At 42.5% G+C, this 22,417-nt stretch overlaps 1 protein-coding gene across 2 annotated transcripts in view; it reads right to left on the reverse strand.

Annotated features, from left to right (window-relative positions):
- The window catches only part of PLOD2 (procollagen-lysine,2-oxoglutarate 5-dioxygenase 2), a 137,129-nt gene that overhangs the window by 13,288 nt on the left and 101,424 nt on the right, over positions 1–22,417 (reverse strand). Inside the window, exons 11-18 of one of the 2 annotated variants that reach the window (XM_088472036.1) lie at positions 20,660–20,764; positions 9,141–9,266; positions 6,882–7,023; positions 5,794–5,856; positions 2,713–2,826; positions 1,626–1,691; positions 662–766; positions 383–529 (exon numbers count right to left, since the gene is read on the reverse strand). In XM_088472036.1, the coding sequence (XP_088328162.1) occupies positions 383–529; positions 662–766; positions 1,626–1,691; positions 2,713–2,826; positions 5,794–5,856; positions 6,882–7,023; positions 9,141–9,266; positions 20,660–20,764 (868 nt within the window). The remainder of the gene's footprint in view (positions 1–382; positions 530–661; positions 767–1,625; positions 1,692–2,712; positions 2,827–5,793; positions 5,857–6,881; positions 7,024–9,140; positions 9,267–20,659; positions 20,765–22,417) is intronic. The other variant, XM_088472037.1, reaches the window with a different exon arrangement.

Here is a 22,417-nt window from a genome sequence, read left to right on the forward strand (position 1 = left end):
AATGTGTGTTCCTCACTAAATGTTCTTTCACTTTACAGTTATCTCTATAGTACTAAATCTGGTTCTATCTTCTCATGTGCTTGGGTGGTGAAACCCATGACATATTATAGAAGTAATTACCAGTCTGCGCTTCCTGGTGTTGCAGTTACTGAGCAGATGCTGTAGTCTGTAAGCAGCTGTAAGACAATCAGGAATAACCCCTTTGTTTCCAACTATAAAGGTTTCGAGCTGTCTGGGCATGTATAATACTATGTATAGTAAAATCAGAACTCTACTTCTAATCAAACGTAATTGCAAAGATCTAATAATTAAACATTTGTTGAGTTTTATGGTGATAAATCAAATATAAAATAAGATAATGATAACTTTAAAAAGTTCTTACTTTTGTGTAATAGCCAGCAAATACTTTCAGTGTCACAGGAGCAATGAATTCTCTAATGAAGTGAAGCCATTCATTGTCCAGATCAATCTGGTTCATGTGTATATCGTCTGTTGGAACGTTCTCATATCCTCCAGAAATTCGTATATCCTATCATCAGCATAAACAAATATATTATATTATTTAAATGGGATATGTTCTATCATAGTTTCAAGTGTATAGGAACATTGAGAAAGTACATCTCTCTAGCAATCACTAGCAAGAGGTAGCACTGTCACTTACACTGTGCTTTGAGCCAGACCATTGTCCAAAGTGCTCCATTTCCTCTACAAGTTCATCACAGGCCTGTTCAGAAAGAACTGGAAACCAAAACACATCTGGACATGGCTGTAAAAGAACAAAACAAAATAATAATGTAACACTGCGATATACAATGACAAATATTGGTCTTGCAAATCTAAAATATTTTATTCAACTTTATTTATTTCAGTGCAAACATGCTATGCAGCCACAGGCTCTGTGGGGATGGACATCTTACTTTTCCCCTCATATGATCATCTTGCCTGCGTTTCACAAGGTACATTTTTTACAGAGAACATGTAGAGGCTGATGCAGAAGTTTTGTAGCGTATATTGTCTGATTTTGCTCTGGGCATAATAAGAAATCATTTTGTGCATCTAAGCATGTTGGTAGGTGTATCTCTTGCCATGGTCATCTAGGTGGTGAGGTACTCTCTTGAGGGTCTGGCTTGGTATGTTCTGTAGGATTATTATGCCCCCGAGATAGCAAAACCAAGTCATCCTGCAGGTTCTTCAAACGTCAACATGCCCCTGACCATACCCCTACTCAGTATCGGGTCCTGCACGTGCTCTCAGTACCCGTCTGTCATGCCTGCCACTGGACAGTTGCAAATACACACTAATGTGTTGACTGCAACTGCTTCCGGCAATCTACCCTGCACAGTTCTATAGATTAATGCATTTATTCCGGGCATGGAATACCCCATCATTTATCTAAAGATCTCACACATACAGAAAATGCTATAATGTGGACAAGTGTTATAACTGGTAACGTGATTACTTTGTGCTCCAACGGCAACAATACAACATTTATTTAATTTTGCACATATTGTTACAAAACACTGTCTATATAAAGTTGTCTTTTTGGGACAAATGCTTGTGATTCAAGACTTATTTGGACAATAATGATAATGTTACCTAATGCTCTAGAAATATGGCTTTATTACCTCTTCAACGATGTTATCAGTAAAGATCCTAGAGTAGTTGGCATTTATATACTTTAGTTTCCAATCCTGAAAAAAATAAAAAAACATTTCATATTTTACACTAAAAGAAATGTAAGAGTAAATCTCTCCTTAATAATAGTAAGGAAACAAAATAAAATAAAATATACAATTCACAGATAAAACCTAAATTATATATTGGAATTTTTTGATTTATAAGCATTCTCTTCAGTACAAATTACTTTAAAATACATGTATAGTGCATAGCAAATTAAATCTGTATTTTAAATCTGTTGCATTGAGTAGTTCATGCAAGTAAATTTTTCCACACAATATGGTAATGATTCTCAACCTATTGATTAGTTTTACTTCTAATACAATGGCTAGCCAAATCATTGTAGTTTTTACTTCAAACTCATTTATTTACAGCCTCTAATCTAATTTTGAAACATTCTGTAAAGTTATCGGAGATAACTGTCAATCAGTGGTAGGAATGAAAAAAAAAAAAAACGTGGCTGAATAACTTAAAACTGTAAATGATTTAACATCAATGGGAGGGGGGGGGGGGGGAGAGAGAGAGAGAGAGAGAGAGAGAGAGAGAGAGAGAGAGAGAGAGAGAGAGAGAGAGAGAGAGAGAGAGAGAGAGAGAGAGAGAGAGAATCGAGCAGAGCTTTATATACATGCCCATGACACTCCCACAAGACAGCCTATTTCATGCATAGCGAGTACTATAAGAGATCCATCTGACTCAGAATTGATCATAGGTATGCAGAAATCCGTAACTATCACTTTTGCACATGCTCTGTATGCTAATAATCGCTATTTGCATCCATGAGAGATCCATCCAACTCAGAGTCAGGCCCTTGGTCTCTAAGCTGTAGGTACTCTGTTATCTAAAGTTTGGGACCCTTATACCGTTCCTAGTAAAACAGTAATAAAGAAAAACAAACACAAATTTGTAACTGAAATCACATGCATAGGGCTGGTAGCTTCAATAGGTTTATTGGACCTTAAAGCTGCAGCATAACAAAATAAAATAAATGACAATATGACAGGTGACGTGTGCAAACAAAAAGCTTTAAATACATACCACAGGGTTTTCATATATTTGCCAGAGGTCATTGTTATAGTGAGACAAATTGTAGTTTGCAGTTGAAATAATTCTTCCAAATTCATGCCGGTTTGTGATGTACATGAAAACACCCTAAGGCAAACAATTAAAAAACTGTTAGCGAAGACATTAATCAGGCAGCAAAATACAGTTTGAGCTTTTGTGAAGAAATCATTTTAGGATATAACAGAATTTAAGGTGAATTCCTCAGAGGAAATAGAAGCATTATCAAATCAGACATGAAGAAAATATTTGTGAAACTGTTTTATTGTCCATATTACAAATAAACCAAGTGTTTAAAGGCCTAAATAAGAATGGAAATACATTTGTCACAACAGAGTTTATGACAACATTTTGAGGCAGAGTTATAGAACGGACTTAAAGTTCAGCAAACTTTTGTAAATTGTTTTATGTTAATACACAGCCCCCCAAAAAATGTAATGGCAATAATGTCTATTAAATGTTAATTTAGTATCTATAGTAAAATAAGCAAGAAACAAAATCTTTTAGCCATTTTTTTCTCAGACCGAATTGTATTAATTTGAACTGTTATTTTTAACAAATTTTAATTTACATATATTTATTAAATAAAAGTAGAATTATATTTTAAAGGTCTGGAAAAAAAATGAGGAAATTAATGAATGCATTAACTGGAAAAAGGAGGAAAAAGTTTTTGGATCTTACCAGCAAGCCCACACACTATCCTCAGTGGAACATAGATATTTCCTTTAAACTAAACAGATGAGCGTTTCATGGCCAGCACAGATTATCAGTTTGCTTACATTTGAAGCTACATAATCAGAAGAATGCAGCACTAAAATTACATAGTATCTTGTATATCTTTATACAGCCATCTAATTATATATGTACATATACACACATACAGTATAATATATATATATATATATATATATATATATATATATACACACACACACACACACATATACACACACACACACATACATACATATACATATATATATATATATGTATATATATATATATATATATATATATATCACACACACACACATACATACACGGCTATTTTTTTTCGAGAAAAATAGGTTCAGGAACCGGAGGTGGAGCTATAGAAAAATTATATTATATTATATATATATATATAATTATTTTTTTTAAGAGAATAAGGCATTCAAAAGGGACTTCAAAATAAAACTTCTCATGAAAATACATTATGGCCCAGGACATTACGTCATAGTTCATGAGAGGTTCAGAAACTGAGTTCCTGCTTCAAATTAGCACATCTGGTCAAACAATTACATGATTTATTAAATAGGAAAACCACAAAAATGCTAGTCCTGATGTGACTACATTTCAATCCACTGGCAACATCAGATACAGTTTTTGGTGGATAATCACAAAAGTAACTTGTCTCTGACATATCCCCCAAACATGTATACCTGTATATATGAGTATCAGTGTTTTTTTTTTTTTTCAGTGTTCAGGCTATTGGGGGACTCCTTTAAGTTTAGAGACTAGGGTAACTATGGCAAAGATTAGATTTTATATTGGATAAAGTATTATTTGTCATCCATACCGTAATGTACCTTATAAACTGAGGGGTATAGGGTATATAGACATATACATTTGTATAAATGGCCATACTCTAATAGACCTTTGTGGATCTAGGTTTGCTCTCAGAGATAGATATAACAAGACCTTTAGGGAAGAATTTAATTCAGCGTGATGGACACGATATACTGTTCCGGAACAGCAAACAGCTTCCAACTACATTGTACGTTTTGTCTCACTCCCAATATATTTGTGCAGGAAAACTTGTGATGCCAGCATTCTCGTAACTGGCCAATATGTGTGCAGCTAGGCATTGCAGCAATAAGTGGTAGCACACAGCCAGCAAATTAATTTTCCTCCCCATGTAGTCTATTTTGCAAATTCACATTATTGCAGAATTGGCATCATTGACTAAATGCTCAGTGTAATTAAACACTTTCTGCATTTTAGAAAATTTACTTTTTTTCCTCTGATCCACTGACATATTTGCCAATGAAAATACCATGCAGGGTGTTTTTCATACCGCTGATGTCTAACAGATGACTTGACTGTGGGAACACCCATGTATGTAGGTCTAAAACTATGCTATACCAATGAAAATGGAATGCTCTCCAAATGTAGCATTTTTTGTACTGTCAGATGCTATTGGGTTGCATAAAGTAGCAAGTAAGTCCATTTTTCGTAAGAATTTGGGGATCATTTGCACTGCGCATACTCCATAGCTGAGAATACGCAACTTTGAGCAACGGGTGACTCGGCGTAGTACCCACCACAGCAGTATCTCCGTTTGTGACTGACATTTTGATGTATCAAGCAGTGAAAAGAGTGAAGAAGAGCTCCAATGGAAAAGTTGCCAATAGCAACCAATCCGCATCTACTTATCATTTTATAGAATATACTTGATAAATGCTTAATCAAAGAAGATTGGTTGCTATGGGTTATCTTCTCCACTGGTCTACTTCACTCTTTCACTACTTGATACATCAACCCCTGAGTCGTTTAACTGGGTGCCAACTCGGCATTTGCGCATAGGATACGTTTTCCATAGTCATGTAGACGCAAATATGGGCTGTTCAGAGATGAGCGTATGCAGATATCAGTCTGATTTCATACTTGATTTCTTGCACCAAGGGTAGGGCTAGTATAAATATACTCCTCTGATAGTGATAATGGCTACTGTACTTTCATAAGCAGATGGATAGGAGCCGTGTGGTTGTACAGAGGTCAACCCTGAATATAGGCGAATATCCGCAATTATTTCCGAGCATGTTTGCAGCTCTGAATCACTTTCAGTATATAAGAATATATAAAACCAATAAATGATATATGTAATAATATTTCATTAATTAATTAAAATGACAAAAAAATAATAATGCACAAAGGGTTCACTATGTACTTTACATTTGTTCTTGTAGGAATTACTGAAAGCAGAATTCTGAAGAAAAGTGCTTTTCTACTGTATATAAAAAAAAACAGAAGATAGATGGAAATTTAGGAGAAGTAATAAAAATTAAAATAAAAAACCTTTGGGGGTCTGAACATATGGAAATTTTCCGAAGATGGGGAGTCTTTTTCTCTTTGTAAACTCTAAAATGAAGAAGCATCAAGTAAGTTGACGTGTATATCCTTTTTTCTTTAAATATTTTGTCTAGATTGACTGTGGAGACATGAAAACACAGGTTCAAAAATAACAGCTGATAAGGAAGGCCGGATAGCTGCACTGAATTTGTATGAACAGCATGCAGCTTGAAGCGAAGCATATGTCCGACATACAAGATGGCTGCCATGCCTACTGAACAGCTGCTCAGCGGGAAAAAAAACATCTTGGAGAAAAATGAATTATGTAAAGTGCGAATGAGGAAATGTAACTTTTTTGCTCAACCATGGGCTCTGCATAGTATATCCAAGCTGTTAGCAATGGTAGAGATGATGGATGCAAATAGCTGACAGAAAGTGGGTAACATTAGTGATGTCAGTCAGAAAACAAAAGAATGATTAATACTTGACAACTTTTTCTGTACATTCCAATAAAGTATTGTCAGCAATACAACAAATGGCTTCTCATCAGTAGCCACCGACCACATACATGTGTACATTCATTGCGCCTAGAACTCTTGCAACATATCTTGCTAAAATATTTGTAAATATAACAATAGCATAGATACTGAAACATTTGGTGCTATGTGTAAATTATAGGTTAATAATGAGTTTATTATAGTTGTTTATGTAAATTGAAATACAGGTATTTGCATTCAGTCATAGCAATGTACATATACACCAGTATATCAGTTATCATTCTCAGGAAGGAAGTGTATGTAGAATGTATAGATTATCTTGTCTGCTATGTTACGCTGCTCCCTGAGAGTTTACACATGGGACTAGTTTAGTCAAGATATGTGGGATGTGGATACAATTTCCCAGCAGTTTGTCATAACAGGTGTAAAAAAACAGATGTTTGCTGTGAAATTCTTTCATTTTTTGCAAACAAATTGTAAAACTTGGCTAGTACTTAGGAGAACACCATGTAGTAACAGGAGAATAAACAAGCAGAGAAACACATGGCTAAACAAAATGGATATATTTCTATATACCAAACCTGAGTACAACCTTACCATTTCCCTAGCATTTCTGCATAGTGCCATGTCAGGATCCATCCTATCCAAGACAAAGTAGTTTCGCTCCTTTAATTCCGTCCTAAGAGTTTGTCCTTTAATAAGGTACACATTGGCCATATATGGAATGTTCCATACACCTCTACAAGAAAACATAATAAAAAATGTATTGGACTATTGTGCTTTCATTCATCATTTTATTGTTTACTCAACATTATCACAATTTTCTGCTGTTCGCTGATCTATTATACTTCAAGCAAACAAAGCTTACACAACATTTGTCAAACATAATAATCATCGTGGGCCAGATTCTGAGATGGGCAGAAAGCAATCAGATTTACTGGGATCCGGTTAAGATGCCAGCGGGTGGGATGTCGGACGTCAAGATACAGACATTGGCATCCCGAATGCCGGCATCTTGATAGTAAGTATGTGGGTTGCCATTAGGGTTAGCCCCAGGATGGGGGGGGAGGGGAGTGTTAGGTTTAGGGACCTCCCGGGGTGGGTTAGAAATAGGCACCGACCGGGGAGGGTTAGGCTACAGAGAGAGGGGGGGGGGAGGGTTAAGGTTAGGCACCACTGGGGGGAGGTGGCACCACCCTGGGAAGGTTAGCTTTAGGGTGCGGGAGAGGGGGGTTGGGGATAGGCACCAATGGTGGGAGGGGGGGGGTTAGGATTAGGCACCACTGGGGGGGGAAGTTAGGGTTAGGCAACACTGGGGGGCAGGGTTAGGCACCACTGTGGGGAGAGTTAGTCTACTTACTGGCCCGTCTGTATTTTGCAGATCGGGATGCCGCTGTCGGTCTTCTGACCGCCGGCATCCCATCCGCCGGTCATTAATACAGATTGCAGATTTACTAACTTATGTTAATGCGAGTATCCGCACGGATTTATGCGTATAGTCAAACCACCCACAGTTTCTTCTGTCCACAGCCACAATGGACACCCAGAAATGCCCATTTCTCAGACAGAGAACTGGCCTCGTAGAGAGGCTCTGTCAAGATACATATGCATGATGCGGCACATGCACAGTTTGCTAAAAATTGACAGGTGTGTCCACGGCTGGAGTGGACCGGCCTCCGTCTCAGAGTCAGGTCCTGTATGTGAAACTGTTTTTTATTATCAGATTGAATTCCTAAAAAAATTACTAAAGGTTAAGAAATGTACTTGTTCCCATTGGTTCAACATTTTCTGTATATTAGTGTGCATGTGTTATGTGTTTTAATTTGGGTATTTTTTTCTCAATTACAGTTGACTTGGAAAATTAATAGATTCATTGCCCATTATAGTTACTCTGTTGTTTAAAAGGGATGACAGGATGGATGAGTGGCATAAAATTCAACAGTTTTAAAAGAAATCTGTCAGTTTCTTTTATTCAACTGCTGCAAAGGCAATTTTTTACAACCATCCTCTGGGTGGAATTCAGTTCAAAGCGATCTGCCACCGGCCATTTACAGTAATACTGGCATCACACATATACAATGAAAGCAGACACGCTGTGCCGTTCTTTGTGCAGGATTCAATTCTCCCCCTGAATCTATTGTGTGTGTGTGTATATTATATATACACATATATACATACATATATTCATACATACACACCTTTCTTTTAAAGGAAGTATGCACTCTTTTAGAATGTACAGCATACTTGCCTACCCTCTTGTAATGGCCTGTAGGCTCTCGAAAATCAGGTTGTGCTCACAGCCATCAAGAAAGGTAGACGTCTCCCGGGGCTGAGCCCCCTGACCCTAGCTGCCCATTTCCCCAGCGAAGTAGGTAGCACAGGCGGTCGATGATGCATTTGTATTAAATTGCATCATCATGGCTATGCCCCCCTGCTCCAAAATGCATTGTATAGCAGGGGGCGGGGCTATGACAGGTCTTCATGCACCAGACACGCCCTCCTCAGCCGAGCCCTGCCTCCCTCCGGCCCCAAACCTGCCCACCTCAACACCGCCGAGCCCCGCAGTACTGATCTGGCTGCCCACTCCCGAAGGAGACAGTCACAAGATTGGCAAGTATGATGTAAGGTCCCTTTTCAATTGTAAACTACACTGAACAGACTTCGCATTAATACAATGTCACCCTGTTTGTGCAAATTTTCAAATTATGTCACTATTATGGCATACAGTAGTTTCTTGTATGTACTACTTACACGATATGTTTGTGTCTTATACAAAAAGAAATAAAAACACTGACTTTTGGGAAAATACTAAAAGGATACAATTGTACATAGATGTTTCAATAAAAATTTACTTACACTCTGTTGCTTTGCACAATATCTATGTAGTCTTCAGATCTTGCATAGTATCCGTCCGGGCTAAGAGCGCCCCAAAAGTTTGACCACAATTTTCCATGGCGGGTCACAAGAGGAGAAATTATTTTTCTAGGAGAAAGAAAAAAATTGGTTGGTGACTGACGTGAATGGCAACTATACTCTTTAAAGCGCTGCGGAATATGTGTGCGCTATATAGATAACTGGTAACAAATAAGGCGGCAAAATTCAATGGTGATAAAAAAATCAGAAAATGGTAAAACACTTTCAGTATACTTTTTCTACATCTAATATCTAATGGAGCGTGTCTACATAGTCTCTATATTTACTTAAGTGCTACTCATTTAATCAGCAAGAAAAAGTAAATAAATCAATACTTCACAATAATAAGCAAATAAAATATTTTCTTTTTTGTCAGCCAACATAGTACGGGTTGGGCAGAAGTATTGATAGAGAATGACCCACACTCATATTACAAGCAGCTACAAAAGACCAAAGTCAGGTTTAACCCTGACTCAGCTTCACCGCATGTCAATAACAAGCATTTTAAAATGCTGGCAACTTATTACTGACAATCCTTGCTTTGATTATTAAGCAGCTTTGATTTAGCAGCAGTTGTTTGTAGCAAGTGGATCAGTGGTGGAACTAGAGAATGGTGGGCCCACGCGCAAGAATATGCTTTGTGCCCTCCATTGCAGTGCCCCCAGTAGTGGTCCCCCTATGCAGTGCCCCCAGTAGTAGTACCCCCCTATGCATTGCCCCCAGGAGCAGTCACCTCCCCTACACAGTGCCCCTAGTAGCAGCCCCCCCATACAGTGCCCCTAGTAGTGGCCACCCTCCCTATACAGTGCCCCCAGTAGTGCCCCCCCTATGCAGTGCCAGTGCCCATGCCCCTTACACACACAAAAAACACACAACTTACCTGAATCCCCACTCCTGCCACCACCGCCGCTGTCCGCTCCTCCCGGCCCACTCTGCACAATGGGAGAGACGTCATGACGTCTCTCCCATCACCTGCTGTGGGGGGAGCCAGAAGGCGGAGATCATGTGTGCTCCTGCCGCCTCCCCCCGTGGACTCAGCAGACAATGAGAGTCTGTCTGACTCTCATTGGCTGCTATAACACACTGGCAGCTGTGTTTGTTACTGTGTAGTGTGGTCTGCACTACACTTAAATACTGTGGGGCCCGAGGGGCACTGGGGGTGGGTGCAGCGGCTACGGGCCCCTGCACCATAGTACGTACCAGTGCAAGCCACCGGCTGCAACACAGCTAGTTCCGCCACTGAATAGGATGAGACTGTACTTCATAAGTGGTCCAGGAACGGCCCAAGCATGTTTTTTGCACCACTTCCCCTTGAGATACCCTGCGACTAATAGATGCTTGAGAAAAAATATATATATATATATATATATATATATATATATATATATATATATATATATATATATATATATATATATATATATATATATACACATATATACACATATATACACATATATACACACACAAAAAGTGGCATTCCGGGTCTTCAAAAATGCAAATCCTTTAATCCATAGGCAGGATAATCAGGCCGACGTTTCGGGGCCTGAACGCCCCTTTGTCAAGGTAAGTATGTCACTTACCTTGACAAAGGGGCGTTGAGGCCCCGAAACATCGGCCTGATTACCCTGCCTATGGATTAAAGGATTTGCATTTTTTGAAGACCTGGAATGCCACTTTTTTTTTTCTATTTCTGCAACAGTGTTTTATAGAGGCACCTGGGCATAGTGTTTTCTAACTTATGGGAGTGCCGGACTGATACCACAAATATATATATATATATATATATATATATATATAAAAATATAATGAAATACACACACATTTATAGCAATAAAAAACATGCAACTGCAAGAATTGGCTTCAGGTGAGGTCAACTTGTATTTGATATTTCCTTTGTTTGATTAAAGTTAGTATGGTGTCAGACAACAAGAACATGCATACAAAACTCAATCACTGGTGTACAACTTTCCAATTATAGACAAACCTGGATGGGCTGTGTCAAATGCCCTTATGAAATGTAATTCTATATATCATTATTTGGGGAGAATGCTCCCTCTGAGCAAATAACTAACTAGTCATCTTAAAAGCTGTTTTTACAACCACCACAACATGAGACAAGAATCATAACAAATAGGGAGGGAAGGTTTCCAGAAGGCAAGAGAATAAAAATGGCCAAAAATACAACTATAAACCCTGAAAATCACACCCTAAATATTGTGATTGGCTACAATAACTTAGCCTCATTAACCAACTTACATTTAAACAAACATATACTGAAGTGCTGGGAGTGCTTGAAGATTTGGGGAGGAGGTTTGCTGCCCATGAACAACACAGTATCTGAGTGTAGGTGACTGATCATCACTTGCAGTTCTCCTTTAATCAGCTATGTTATTGACAGTTATTATCGCTCAGACCAGATTCTGACTATTTGTTTATCTATAGAATAAGTGTGAAAGCGTGGTCGTCTGTCCGTCTGTTTGCTCTTTATGCATGGCCAGAGTTTTGTACCTAGTTCCACCAAATTTGGCATGGTGGTGTAGTTTGACCAGGATTAGGTTTTTGCCTAGGTTTGAACTTAGTCAGGGCCATACACTGTAACACAATTCCTATAAATGAAACAGGTTCCAGGGCTGACTCAAGAGAAATTTGTCAGTCTGACAAAAACCTGTGAGAAAGCCACAAAGTATCCCATTTAACCTTAGTCTGAGCAAACTTGATGACTCATGCAAGTTCATTTTAAATCCACAGCCTCTGTGTTTGCATGCTAGGGTGAAATTAGCACTTTGTGGGCCACATAGCAAGATCTTAACAGGGCCCCCCCAGAGTAAAAAAAACACATACTTTTGGCACACAAACCCCATTCAGGTTATGCTACACAGAGCCCATTCAGGTTATCTCACACAGTAGTACCCCTTGTACACAATATATCATGCAGTAGTAGTGCCCCTTATACATTATGCTACACAATAATGCCACTTACACTACACAGTAATGCCCTTTACAGATTATGCCACATAGTAGTGCCCCATATAACCCATTATTCCACACAATAGTAGTGCCCCTTACACATTATGCCCCCCCAGCAACTCACCTCCCAGTTTCCCTTCAGCAGCCTCTCGCCTCCCCCTGTGCACCATCAGCAACCAGTAGGTGCTGATTTGGGGTCAGGCTGCAAGCTAATTACATCTGGTACACCAGCAGGCAGTGGCAAACATGAATAGACAGTGCCTGTGTAATTTGAATCTGGCACCAGTTGTGAGTCAATCGAAGCTCACTAACCAGCAGCCAAATCAGGAGCCACCACTGCTGATTGGCTGCCGGTCCATGAACTCTGATCGCTTCGAGACAGACGGTGCGGGCTCTCCATGACTGCCTGCCAGTGCGCCAGCTATAATCAGCTGGCAGGCTGGCACCAAAATCAGCATGCCTGACACTTGGGCCCCCCTCAATAACCCTGACTGGACCGGCCCACGTTGTGTGCATAACTGGATGAAGGGGGAGCAGCAGGTCACAGAGGCAGCTCGGGCTCCATAGCAGCCACACCCCTTGCACCCACGGTAGTTACGCCACTGTTTGCAAGCATATTAGCAAGCAGTAGGGTCCTTTTTAGGATCAATGGAATGGGGTTATAGGCGAGGACAATGTAAACAAATAAAGGCTGCAGGTGTACTTCAGGGTCCACAGTGGCATAACTACCACCCCCGTATACCCCGAGGTGGCCTGGGGGCACGGAGGCAGGGGGGCTGCAGATTCCATGTCGACTAGCCGCCCGCATGAAATCTGCGGAAAATGGTCCTCCAAAAATGGCCGCCGCCTAGGAGGACACATATGCTAGAGGTCCTACTGGACCTCTAGCATCTGTTAGTCACCCAGGCAGGGCGGTAGTGTGGACCGTACATACGTGCAGTCCGCACTACACTACTAGTATAACAAAGAGAGAGCCGGCGGCGGCGGCAGCTGTGTGTTTGCTTTAGCAGCTGATGAGAGTCAGATAGACTTTCATCGGCTGCTTGCCTTGTGCCCACTGCAGGAGCCGGGCTCTTCCGGCTTTCACAGTGGATGATGGGAGAGACGTCATGACGTCTTTGCCATCATGCAGAGCTGGCCGACCCGGGAGGACGCATGGCGGAGGAGCAGATGCCGGAGCATGGATCAAGGGAAGTGGATATTTTTCTGTGTGTACTGCTGGGGGAGGACTACTACTGGAGGCACTGCTTGGGGAGGGGGGGGGGGGACTACTACTGGAGGCACTGCTGGGGGTTAGTACTGGGGTCACTATATAAGGGGGACTACTACTGTGGGCATTATATAAGGGGCACTGCATATGGGGACCACTACCTGGGGCACTGCATAGGGGACATCTACTGGGGGCACTGTATAAGGGGCACTGTATAAGAGGCACTGCATAAGGGCTTGTGTAGCTATCCGAGAGTGGGGGGGGGTTGAAGAAATGCCTAGGGTGCCAGGAAACCTTGCACCGGCCCTGCACACAGGGGCTCCCGCGTGCACTGTACTGTGCCGAGGAGATGGAGGAGTACAGCCGCTTCCTGCTGTCTGACAGGTACTCATACTGGCTCTCTCTCCTCTTCCTCAGGGCTGTCAGACATGGGTGGGAGGAGCCAATGGGTCTGCAGTGGCCACAACCTGACGCCTCCCACACCCAGGCCACTCAGGATGCTGGATGTGTACTGTGTGCAGGCTGCAATGCTCTGTGTACTGGTGCAATGCTCTGCTCTTGTGCTCTGTCTGTGTACGGGAGGGATGATCTGTGCAGGATGCTCGTTATGGTGATGATTGCATTTATATGTACATTATACCATGTATAACAGAGCACCAGTGTGAGGGATGCTGGTGGTACAAGATGCTTTATACGACTGGGAGGTATGCCCTGTGACTAGCAGGGATGTGCTGTAAATTAGAAGGGATACCATGTGGCTAGGAGCGGTGCTCGGTGACTAGCAGGGATGCTCTGTGAATTCAAAGTAGCACCGGCACCACCATTTACATATACTCCAAAATATATATAGATTTATTATACCCCTGGCAACGAGCATGGAGCCCCTAGCAAAGGGTATTGAACACCTGACAACAAGCATGAAACCCCTGGCAACAAGAATGAAACCCAGAGACCCCGTGCATCTAGCATAAAACCCCTGGTAATGAGCATAAAACCCCTAACAATGAGCATGAGACCCTAGATTAGCAGGTAATTTAAAAGTAATTAGAAGTCTTACTGTGGGGCATAAACTGGTGTCAGGGGGCAAATATGTAAGTGGCACTTTGGTAATAGGCATTACAGTGTGTGGCATAATGTGTAATGGGCATTATGGTGTGTGGAATAATGTGTAAAGGGCATTACTACAAGGGGGAAAAATACTGTAAACTGTCTAGGGGGGGTGGGAGCACATTTTTAACTTTTGCACTGGGAGCCAAATTGCGTATAAATGGCCCTGTAATTATTTTACCAAAATGCTGTAGGGGGGGGAGTGGCGGCGACAAACGTTTTTGGCAGGGGGGGGGGAGCAAAATTTATAGTTACGCGGCTGAGAGTCCAGTCTACAACCCTGGGTTTCCCAGCTAGTTAAAAATAGTATTCAACTGTTAACTGCTGTTATCAATTAAACCTGGTATATTTAAATGATTCCACTGCAAATCTTGAGGGTTAGCTATAGCAATGAAAGTTAAATGAATGAATGGTTTGATGTATAGTGGGGAAATAATCCTACATGGGTTACACAATAGCAACAAATTCACCCAGTATTAAGTAGGGGTGTGCACCGGCCACTTTTCGTGTTTTGTGTTTTGGTTTTGGATCTGGATCTTTCTTCGTGTTTTGGATCTGGATTGGTTTTGCCAAAACCACCCTTCCGTGTTTTGGGTTCTGGGTTTTGTGTTTTGGATCTGTATTTTTTTTTTTAAAAAGCATAAAAACAGCTAAAATCACAGAATTTGTTGGTTTCTCTGCTCCTATGCTATTATTAACCTCAATAACCTTAATTTCCACTCATTTCCAGTCTATTCTGAACACCTCACACCTCACAATAGTGTTTTCATGTCCAAAAGGTTGCACCGAGGTAGCTGGATGACTATGCTAAGCGACACGAGTGGGCGGCACAAACCCGTGACCCATCTAGGAGTGACACTGCAGTGGCAGACAGGATGGCAGTTAGAAAAACTAGGCCCCAAACTGTACATAATGCAAAGAAAAAAAAGAAGTGCAAGATGGAATTGTCCTTGGGCCCTCCCACCCACCCTTATGTTGTATAAACAGGACATGCACACTTTAACAAATCAATCATTTCAGCGCCAGGGTCTGCCACACAACTGTGGCTGAAATGATTGGTTCGTTTGGGCCCCCACAAAACAAGCTGGCAATTAATGTGTCCCTGCACAAACTGGCTCTACGGAGGCAAGATGTCATCCTCATCCTCCTCATCCACCGATTCCTCACCCTCTTCAGTGTGTACATCCTCATCCTCACAAAGTACTAACTCGTCCCCACTTGAATCCACCACCACAGGTCCCTCTGTACCTTCTGGAGGCTGGTCTCCCTGGAAGAGCTGATAATTCATTTTGATGAACATCATCTTCTCCACATTCTGTGGAAGCAACCTCCTACGCCTTTCGCTGACAAGGTTCCCGGCTGCACTAAACACTCTTTCGGAGTACACACTGGAGGGGGGGCAACTCAGGTAAAATAGAGCCAGCTTGTACAGGGGCCTCCAAATTGCCTCTTTTTCCTGCCAGTACAGGTATGGACTGTCTGACATGCCTACTTGGATGCTGTCACCGATGTAATCCTCCACCATTCTGTCAATGGTGACAGTATCATATGCAGTGACAGTAGACATGTCAGAAATTGTTGCCAGGTCCTTCAGTCCGGACCAGATGTCCAAACTTGGTCCTGCCTGCCCTGCATCACCGCCAGCGGGTTGCTTAGGATACCTAAGTTTTTTCCTGGCAGCCCCAGTTGCGGGAGAAAATGAAGAAGGAGCCGTTGACGTGTCACGTTCCACTTCAGCTGACAGTGTGTTCACCAGCAGGTCTTTGCACCTCTGCAGGCTTGTGTCGGCCGGAAAGAGAGACACCACATAGGCTTTAAACCTAGGATCAAGCACGGTGGCCAAAATGTAGTGGTCTGATTTCAACAGATTGACCACCCTGGAATCCTGGCAAAGCGAATGAAGGGCTTCATCCACAAGTCCCACATGCCGAGCGGAATCGCTCCGTCTTAGCTCCTCCTTCACTTTCTCCAGCTGCTTCTGCAAAAGCCTGATGAGGGGAATGACCTGACTCAAGCTGGCTGTGTCTGAACTGACTTCACGTGTGGCAAGTTCGAAGGGCTGGAGAACCTTGCACAACACGGAAATCATTCTCCACTGCGCTTGAGTCAGGTGCATACCCCCTCCTTTGCCTATGTCATAGGTGGATGTATAGGCTTGTATGGCCTTTTGCTGCTCCTCCATCCTCTGAAGCATATAGAGGGTTGAGTTCCACCGCGTCACAACCTCTTGCTTCAGGTGATGGCGGGGCAGGTTCAAGAGTGTTTGCTGGCGCTCCAGTCTTCGGCACGCAGTCGCTGAATGGCGAAAGTGGCCAGAAATTTTTCGGGCCACCCAAAGCGTCTCCTGCACGCCCCTGTCGCTTTTCAGAAAATTCTGCACCACCAAGTTTATTGTGTGAGCAAAACATGGGACGTGCTGGAATTTGCCCAGATGTAATGCCCGCACAATATTGGTGGCGTTGTCAGATATCACAAATCCCCAGGAGAGTCTAAGTGGGGTAAGCCACTGGGCGATGATTTCCCTCAGTTTCTCTAAGAGGTTGTCGGCGGTGTGCCTCTTACTGAAACCAGTGATACACAGCGTAGCCTGCCTTGTAACGAGCTGGCGTTTCTGAGATGCTGCTACTGGTGACGCTGCTGCTGTTGCTGTGTAAGGTGATACATCTACCCAGTGGGCTGTCACAGTCATATAGTCCTTAGTCTGCCCTGTTCCACTTGTCCACATGTCCGTGGTTAAGTGGACATTGTGTACAACGGCATTTTTCAGGACACTGAGGACACTTTTTCTGATGTTTCTGTACAGTCTCGGTATCGCCTGCCTAGTGAAGTGGAATCTAGACGGGATTTGGAACCGGGGACACACTACCTCCATCAATTGTCTAAATCCCACTGCACTAATGGCGGATACCGGACGCACGTCTAACACCAACATAGCAGTCAAGGCCTCAGTTATACGTTTTGCTTCAGGATGACTGCTGTCGTACTTCATCCTCCTCGCTAAGGACTGTTGGAGGGTCAATTGTTTAGTAAAAGTAGTGGTGTTCCTACTTCCTCTCTGGGATGATGAACGACTCCCAGCAGCAGCAACAGCAGCAGCGGCAGCAGTAGGCGTAGCAATGCAGGATCCTCCAGAGGAATCCCGGATAGGAGAGTCAGTCATGCCAGTGACATGGCCTGCAGGACTACTTCCGATCCTGACTAAGGAGGAAATTGACGAGGAGGGAGTTGACGGTGTGGTTTGCAGGCACTTGGATACAACAGGACAACGGGATTTAGGTGTCCCTGGACTGCTTACGGTCTTAGCCAAAGATTCTGAACTTGACAGTAACTTTTTATGAACGCGCTGCAGGTGCCGTATAAGGGAGGATGTTCCTAGGTGGTTGACGTCCCTACCCCTACTTATTTCACCTTTACATATGGTACATATGGCAAGACAGTTGTTGTCCGGATTTGGATAGAAATATTGCCAGACCAAAGAGGTGGAATGTTTGGTCTTCTGCCCAGGCATGACCGTGATGGGCTTTTTCATCCCACGGACAACAACTGTCTCCCCCGGAGCCTGATTTAAACAAACCACATCACCATCAGAATCCTCCTCGCCAACTTCCTCCTCAGCGCCAGCTACACCAGTATCCTCATCCTGTTGTACTTCAACAGTGACATCTTCAATTTGCATATCAGCAAGTGGACTGTGGGTGCTCCTTTCAGCACTTGCAGGGGGCGTGCAAATGGTGGAAAGAGCCACCTCTTCCCGTCCAGTGCTGGGAAGGTCAGGCATCGCAACCACCACCACACTTGGACTCTCCTTGGGGATTTGTGATATCTTCTTAGAAAGCACAGTTCTTCGCTGTGCTTTTGCCAGCTTAACTCTTTTGATTTTTTTAGTGGGAGGAGTGCTTCCATCGTCATGTGAAGCTGAACCACTAGTCATGAACATACTAGGGATCGACCTTAGCCGTTCCTTGCCACTCCGTGTCGTAAATGGCATATTGGCAAGTTTACGTTTCTCTTCAGCTGATTTAAATGTCTTTTTCAAGGTCATTTTCCTGAACTTTGCCATTTGGGATTGTATGTGCCCTCTACTATGACATTGGGCATCGGCCTTGGCAGACGACGTTGATGGCATGTTATCGTCTATGTCATGACTAGTGGCAGCAGCTTCAGCACTAGGAGGAAGTGGTTCTTGATCTTTCTCTATTTTATTTTTATCGGAGAAAGTTTGGTCCTCCATTTATGTTATATCGATTTGATATATACGTGCGGCTAAACACAGAAAATAATTTTTTTTTTGGTTTGGACTGGAGTGTACTTTCGGGGGTTACAGCACCCTTTAACGGTCAAGCCAGCCGGCCCTTTACTTATGACACAGGCGCACGCTTGGCACTACTTTGTTGATGCACGTGCGGCTACTGCGCACACAATTCACAAACACAGAAAATAATTTTTTTTTTGGTTTGGACTGGAGTGTACTTTGGGGGTTACAGCACCCTTTAACGGTCAAGCCAGCCGGCCCTTTACTTATGACACAGGCGCACGCTTGGCACTACTTTGTTGATGCACGTGCGGCTACTGCGCACACAATTCACAAACACAGAAAATATATTATTTTTTTAGCACTTGGGGGGAGCACCCCTGATGGACAGAGCACCCCCTGGACAACACTACAGCACTCCTTTAGGACTGGGACACTGCACAGGACTTTGGAGTGGACACAGCCCCTATGGAGAACTGACTGCACAACACAGTCCAGCCAGCCCCTATGGACTTTGAAGTAGTGGACACAGCCCCTATTAACAACAGCAGCACAGCACAACACAGCCAGCCCCTATGGACTTTGAAGTAGTGGACAACAGCAGCACTACACTACACTACACTGCACAGCCCTAACTCCCACCCTCCCTCTTCACTGTCCACAGCCGAGTGAGAAAATGGCGCCGACGCGGGTACCTTATATAGGATCCAAAACCCGCGAGACTCGGAAGGCGGGATGATGACGTTTTGCCTCGATTTCAGATCCGAGTCAGGCGGGAAAAGTCGAGCCTGACTCGGATCGGACTCGGATCGGGGGGGCTCGGGGGGGTTCGGATTTCAGAAATCCGAACCCGCTCACCCCTAGTATTAAGACAATCTGACAAATTGTACTGGGTCTGATTCAGAGATGGATGCAATGGTGATTACGTAAGCAGATCGTGCAATGGTTTGCCATTGCACATGCATATAAGCTGCACTGCACGTGTGCAGCGATCAAGGATGCACAGAGGAATCCATCGCAAAGTTAGTGAGAGGTAGTCAGCGTTTGGGGGTGGTAACGGGGGGTGGTCAATAAAACGCAGGCATGTCTGCCCATTTAAACACTGTTACATGGGCTTGCATAAATTAGCCATGGTGATCTCCTATGCATCACGAGAGAGCTCTAAGCATCAGGAGAGCTGCCGAGTCTACGGCCGGTCATTTATGCAGTTAAGCGTCGTCATACACATAAGTCAGTGGGTATCCTTATGCTTGGGTAAGCTTTGTAACTATTAGCATATTTTCACAGCTGCGTTCCGTACGAAATTGTAGTTGCAATCGCATTAGCGTCCATCTCTGAATCAGGCAGACAGTCTCATGATGAGAGAGAAGATTTTTCAAGCATAAATGGAAGTAAAAGGTACTATTTTACTCCTTGTTTTTTTATGACAAACCCAAACACAAATGCCAGGGAAATTGCATGTCAAACGTGGTTAATAATGGAGTTATTAAATTGTGATGTCATTGAATGTTGCCAGGGTTCCACAAAGCATTCACTGCTGGCAAACACAGGTAAATGAGGAAAAAAAAAAAACACGGATTGTTGCAGATCTCCCGTACGAGTGAAACATTTTGCAGCATTAGGGTATAAAAGTAAAGAGAAAAAAACATAACTCAAAAACACCCATCATAGCCATACTTGAGGATAGAAGTCTAAAATACTATATTAAATCTAAAAAGAAATACAGATGTCATTGAGCTGTCCCAAGAAGCTTTCTAGATAGAAACATGTAGGTAACTTTCATTCATGACCTTATGTATTCTGGATGTTTATTTAATGTGAGTCTACAGAAGGTTCATTAGGCACCTTCTGTGAGACTCACAAACATTTATAATGTCAATAACTGTTTGTTACAAAAAAAAGTGATGCAAAAGATTTACCAACCTGTTTTGTTCAATTAGTAATCTTAAAATCTTTGGGTTTATCACCACTACATCAGCATCGATGCTAAAGTAATAATCACACTCTTCATCCTGACGACAGATGTCCCTGGGTAGATAAACATAGGAAAAAATCAATTCAAGCACAAAAAACAAAACACATAATTACAGCTATTGTTCCTCTTGACACTTAACTGTGATCAAGTACGTAGCTCCCGGTTGTTTTTAAATAATGAATTTCCTTGTGCTCTTACTTTCTAACGTACTGAAACAGGTGAAAGGCATTCAAGTGTTGCCTTTTGTACCTTTACCCATTAGATTTGGCTACAGCCATGAGACTTGTTTAAAATCAACAATGTTAATGGATAATGGATCGTTAACACTGACCCTTCAACCTACACAGAAGGGATCTGTTTTCTGGACTGTGCCTGTAAGCAGCCTACCCATTTAATTGCAATTGATTGTTTTTCCCCTATAGCAGAGGGACCTTACACTTGTTGTCTACTTTTTAGACAGGTAGCCGTCCCATGATGTAGAGCTCTCAGGCCGATTAAAAACTTGGGGGGCGCGGATAGGGCACACAAAAATATTTAGGTATACTACACAACATTGTAGATGCAAGTTGGCAAAAGTGAAAAAAATTGCACTTCTGCAAAAAGGCATATTCCATCGTAAAACTCTACAGTATATGTGCAAAATGCTATCAGTGAATTAATTAAAAAGTTGATCCCAGTGCTTACAGGTGACTGATCAACTTTACCACGGTTCTTGTATACAAATGTAGTGTTTTTATTTTTATCATTTTAAAACAAAAAAAAAAAAATCAAGACACGTCATTATTTGTTTCAGGCTATAAAAGTTACTACTTTGTATGAATTCCAAATAATATAAAACAAATATTTTGTTATATTTTTAGGGATGTAGTGATGAGATCGGCAGCCGCGATGCCACCGATCTCAATCCCAACAGCTGAAGCCTGATACGGGACTTAAGATAGGCGTCAACATGCCGATGCCAGAATGCCGAAGGATGTCAGACCGAACGAGGCAAGTCCAGGGAGCCCTTAGCGTTAACTGAGGGTTAGTATTAGGGAGCATGGCGGGGTTAGGGCTACGTTTTTTTTTTTTTTTTTTTTGGGGGGGGGTAGGGTTAGGCACCCCTAGGGGGGAGGGTTAGGGTTTGGCACCACTAGGGGTGGGTTAGGGTTAGACATTAAGGGGGGACAGTTAGATTTAGACACAAAGGGGGGAGGGTTAGGTTTAGGAGCCAACGTGGAGAGTTATGGCTGTAGGGTGGGGAGGATAAGGGTTAGGCTACAAGAAGGGAGTGTTAGAGGGAGGGAAGGGGGGAGGGTAAATATACTAAGCTTACCCTGGTCAGGATTTCAACTATCAGGGTGCTGCTGTCGGTATTGTGACAGGAGGCATCCCGACAGCCGGCATTATTCCAGCTTTTTAGTGTGGGTCACCAGGGATGTGAAGCATGAGAGAATAAGCATCATAAATAACAATTAAGGGTAAAGCTGGGGGAGGGGGAACATTTCCTGGGAAAGTCAGGACATATGGAAATCGTAAAAGAAAGATTATGTAGAAGAACTTACATATACGTATTAGTTAGTGGTTTTCATAATAAATTGTATTTTCCCCCCAGTAATTGACTGGTGGTGAAGGGGAGTCGGGGTTAATCCTGGCTTTGATCATTTAGTGGTTGTTGTTTGTAAGGAGCATGTGGGTCCTTTTCTAAAGGAACATTTTCCAAAGTA

The sequence above is a fragment of the Taudactylus pleione genome, unplaced genomic scaffold (genome assembly GCF_031769625.1).
Source record: "Taudactylus pleione unplaced genomic scaffold, aTauple2 ptg000120l, whole genome shotgun sequence".
Lineage (NCBI taxonomy): Eukaryota > Metazoa > Chordata > Amphibia > Anura > Myobatrachidae > Taudactylus > Taudactylus pleione.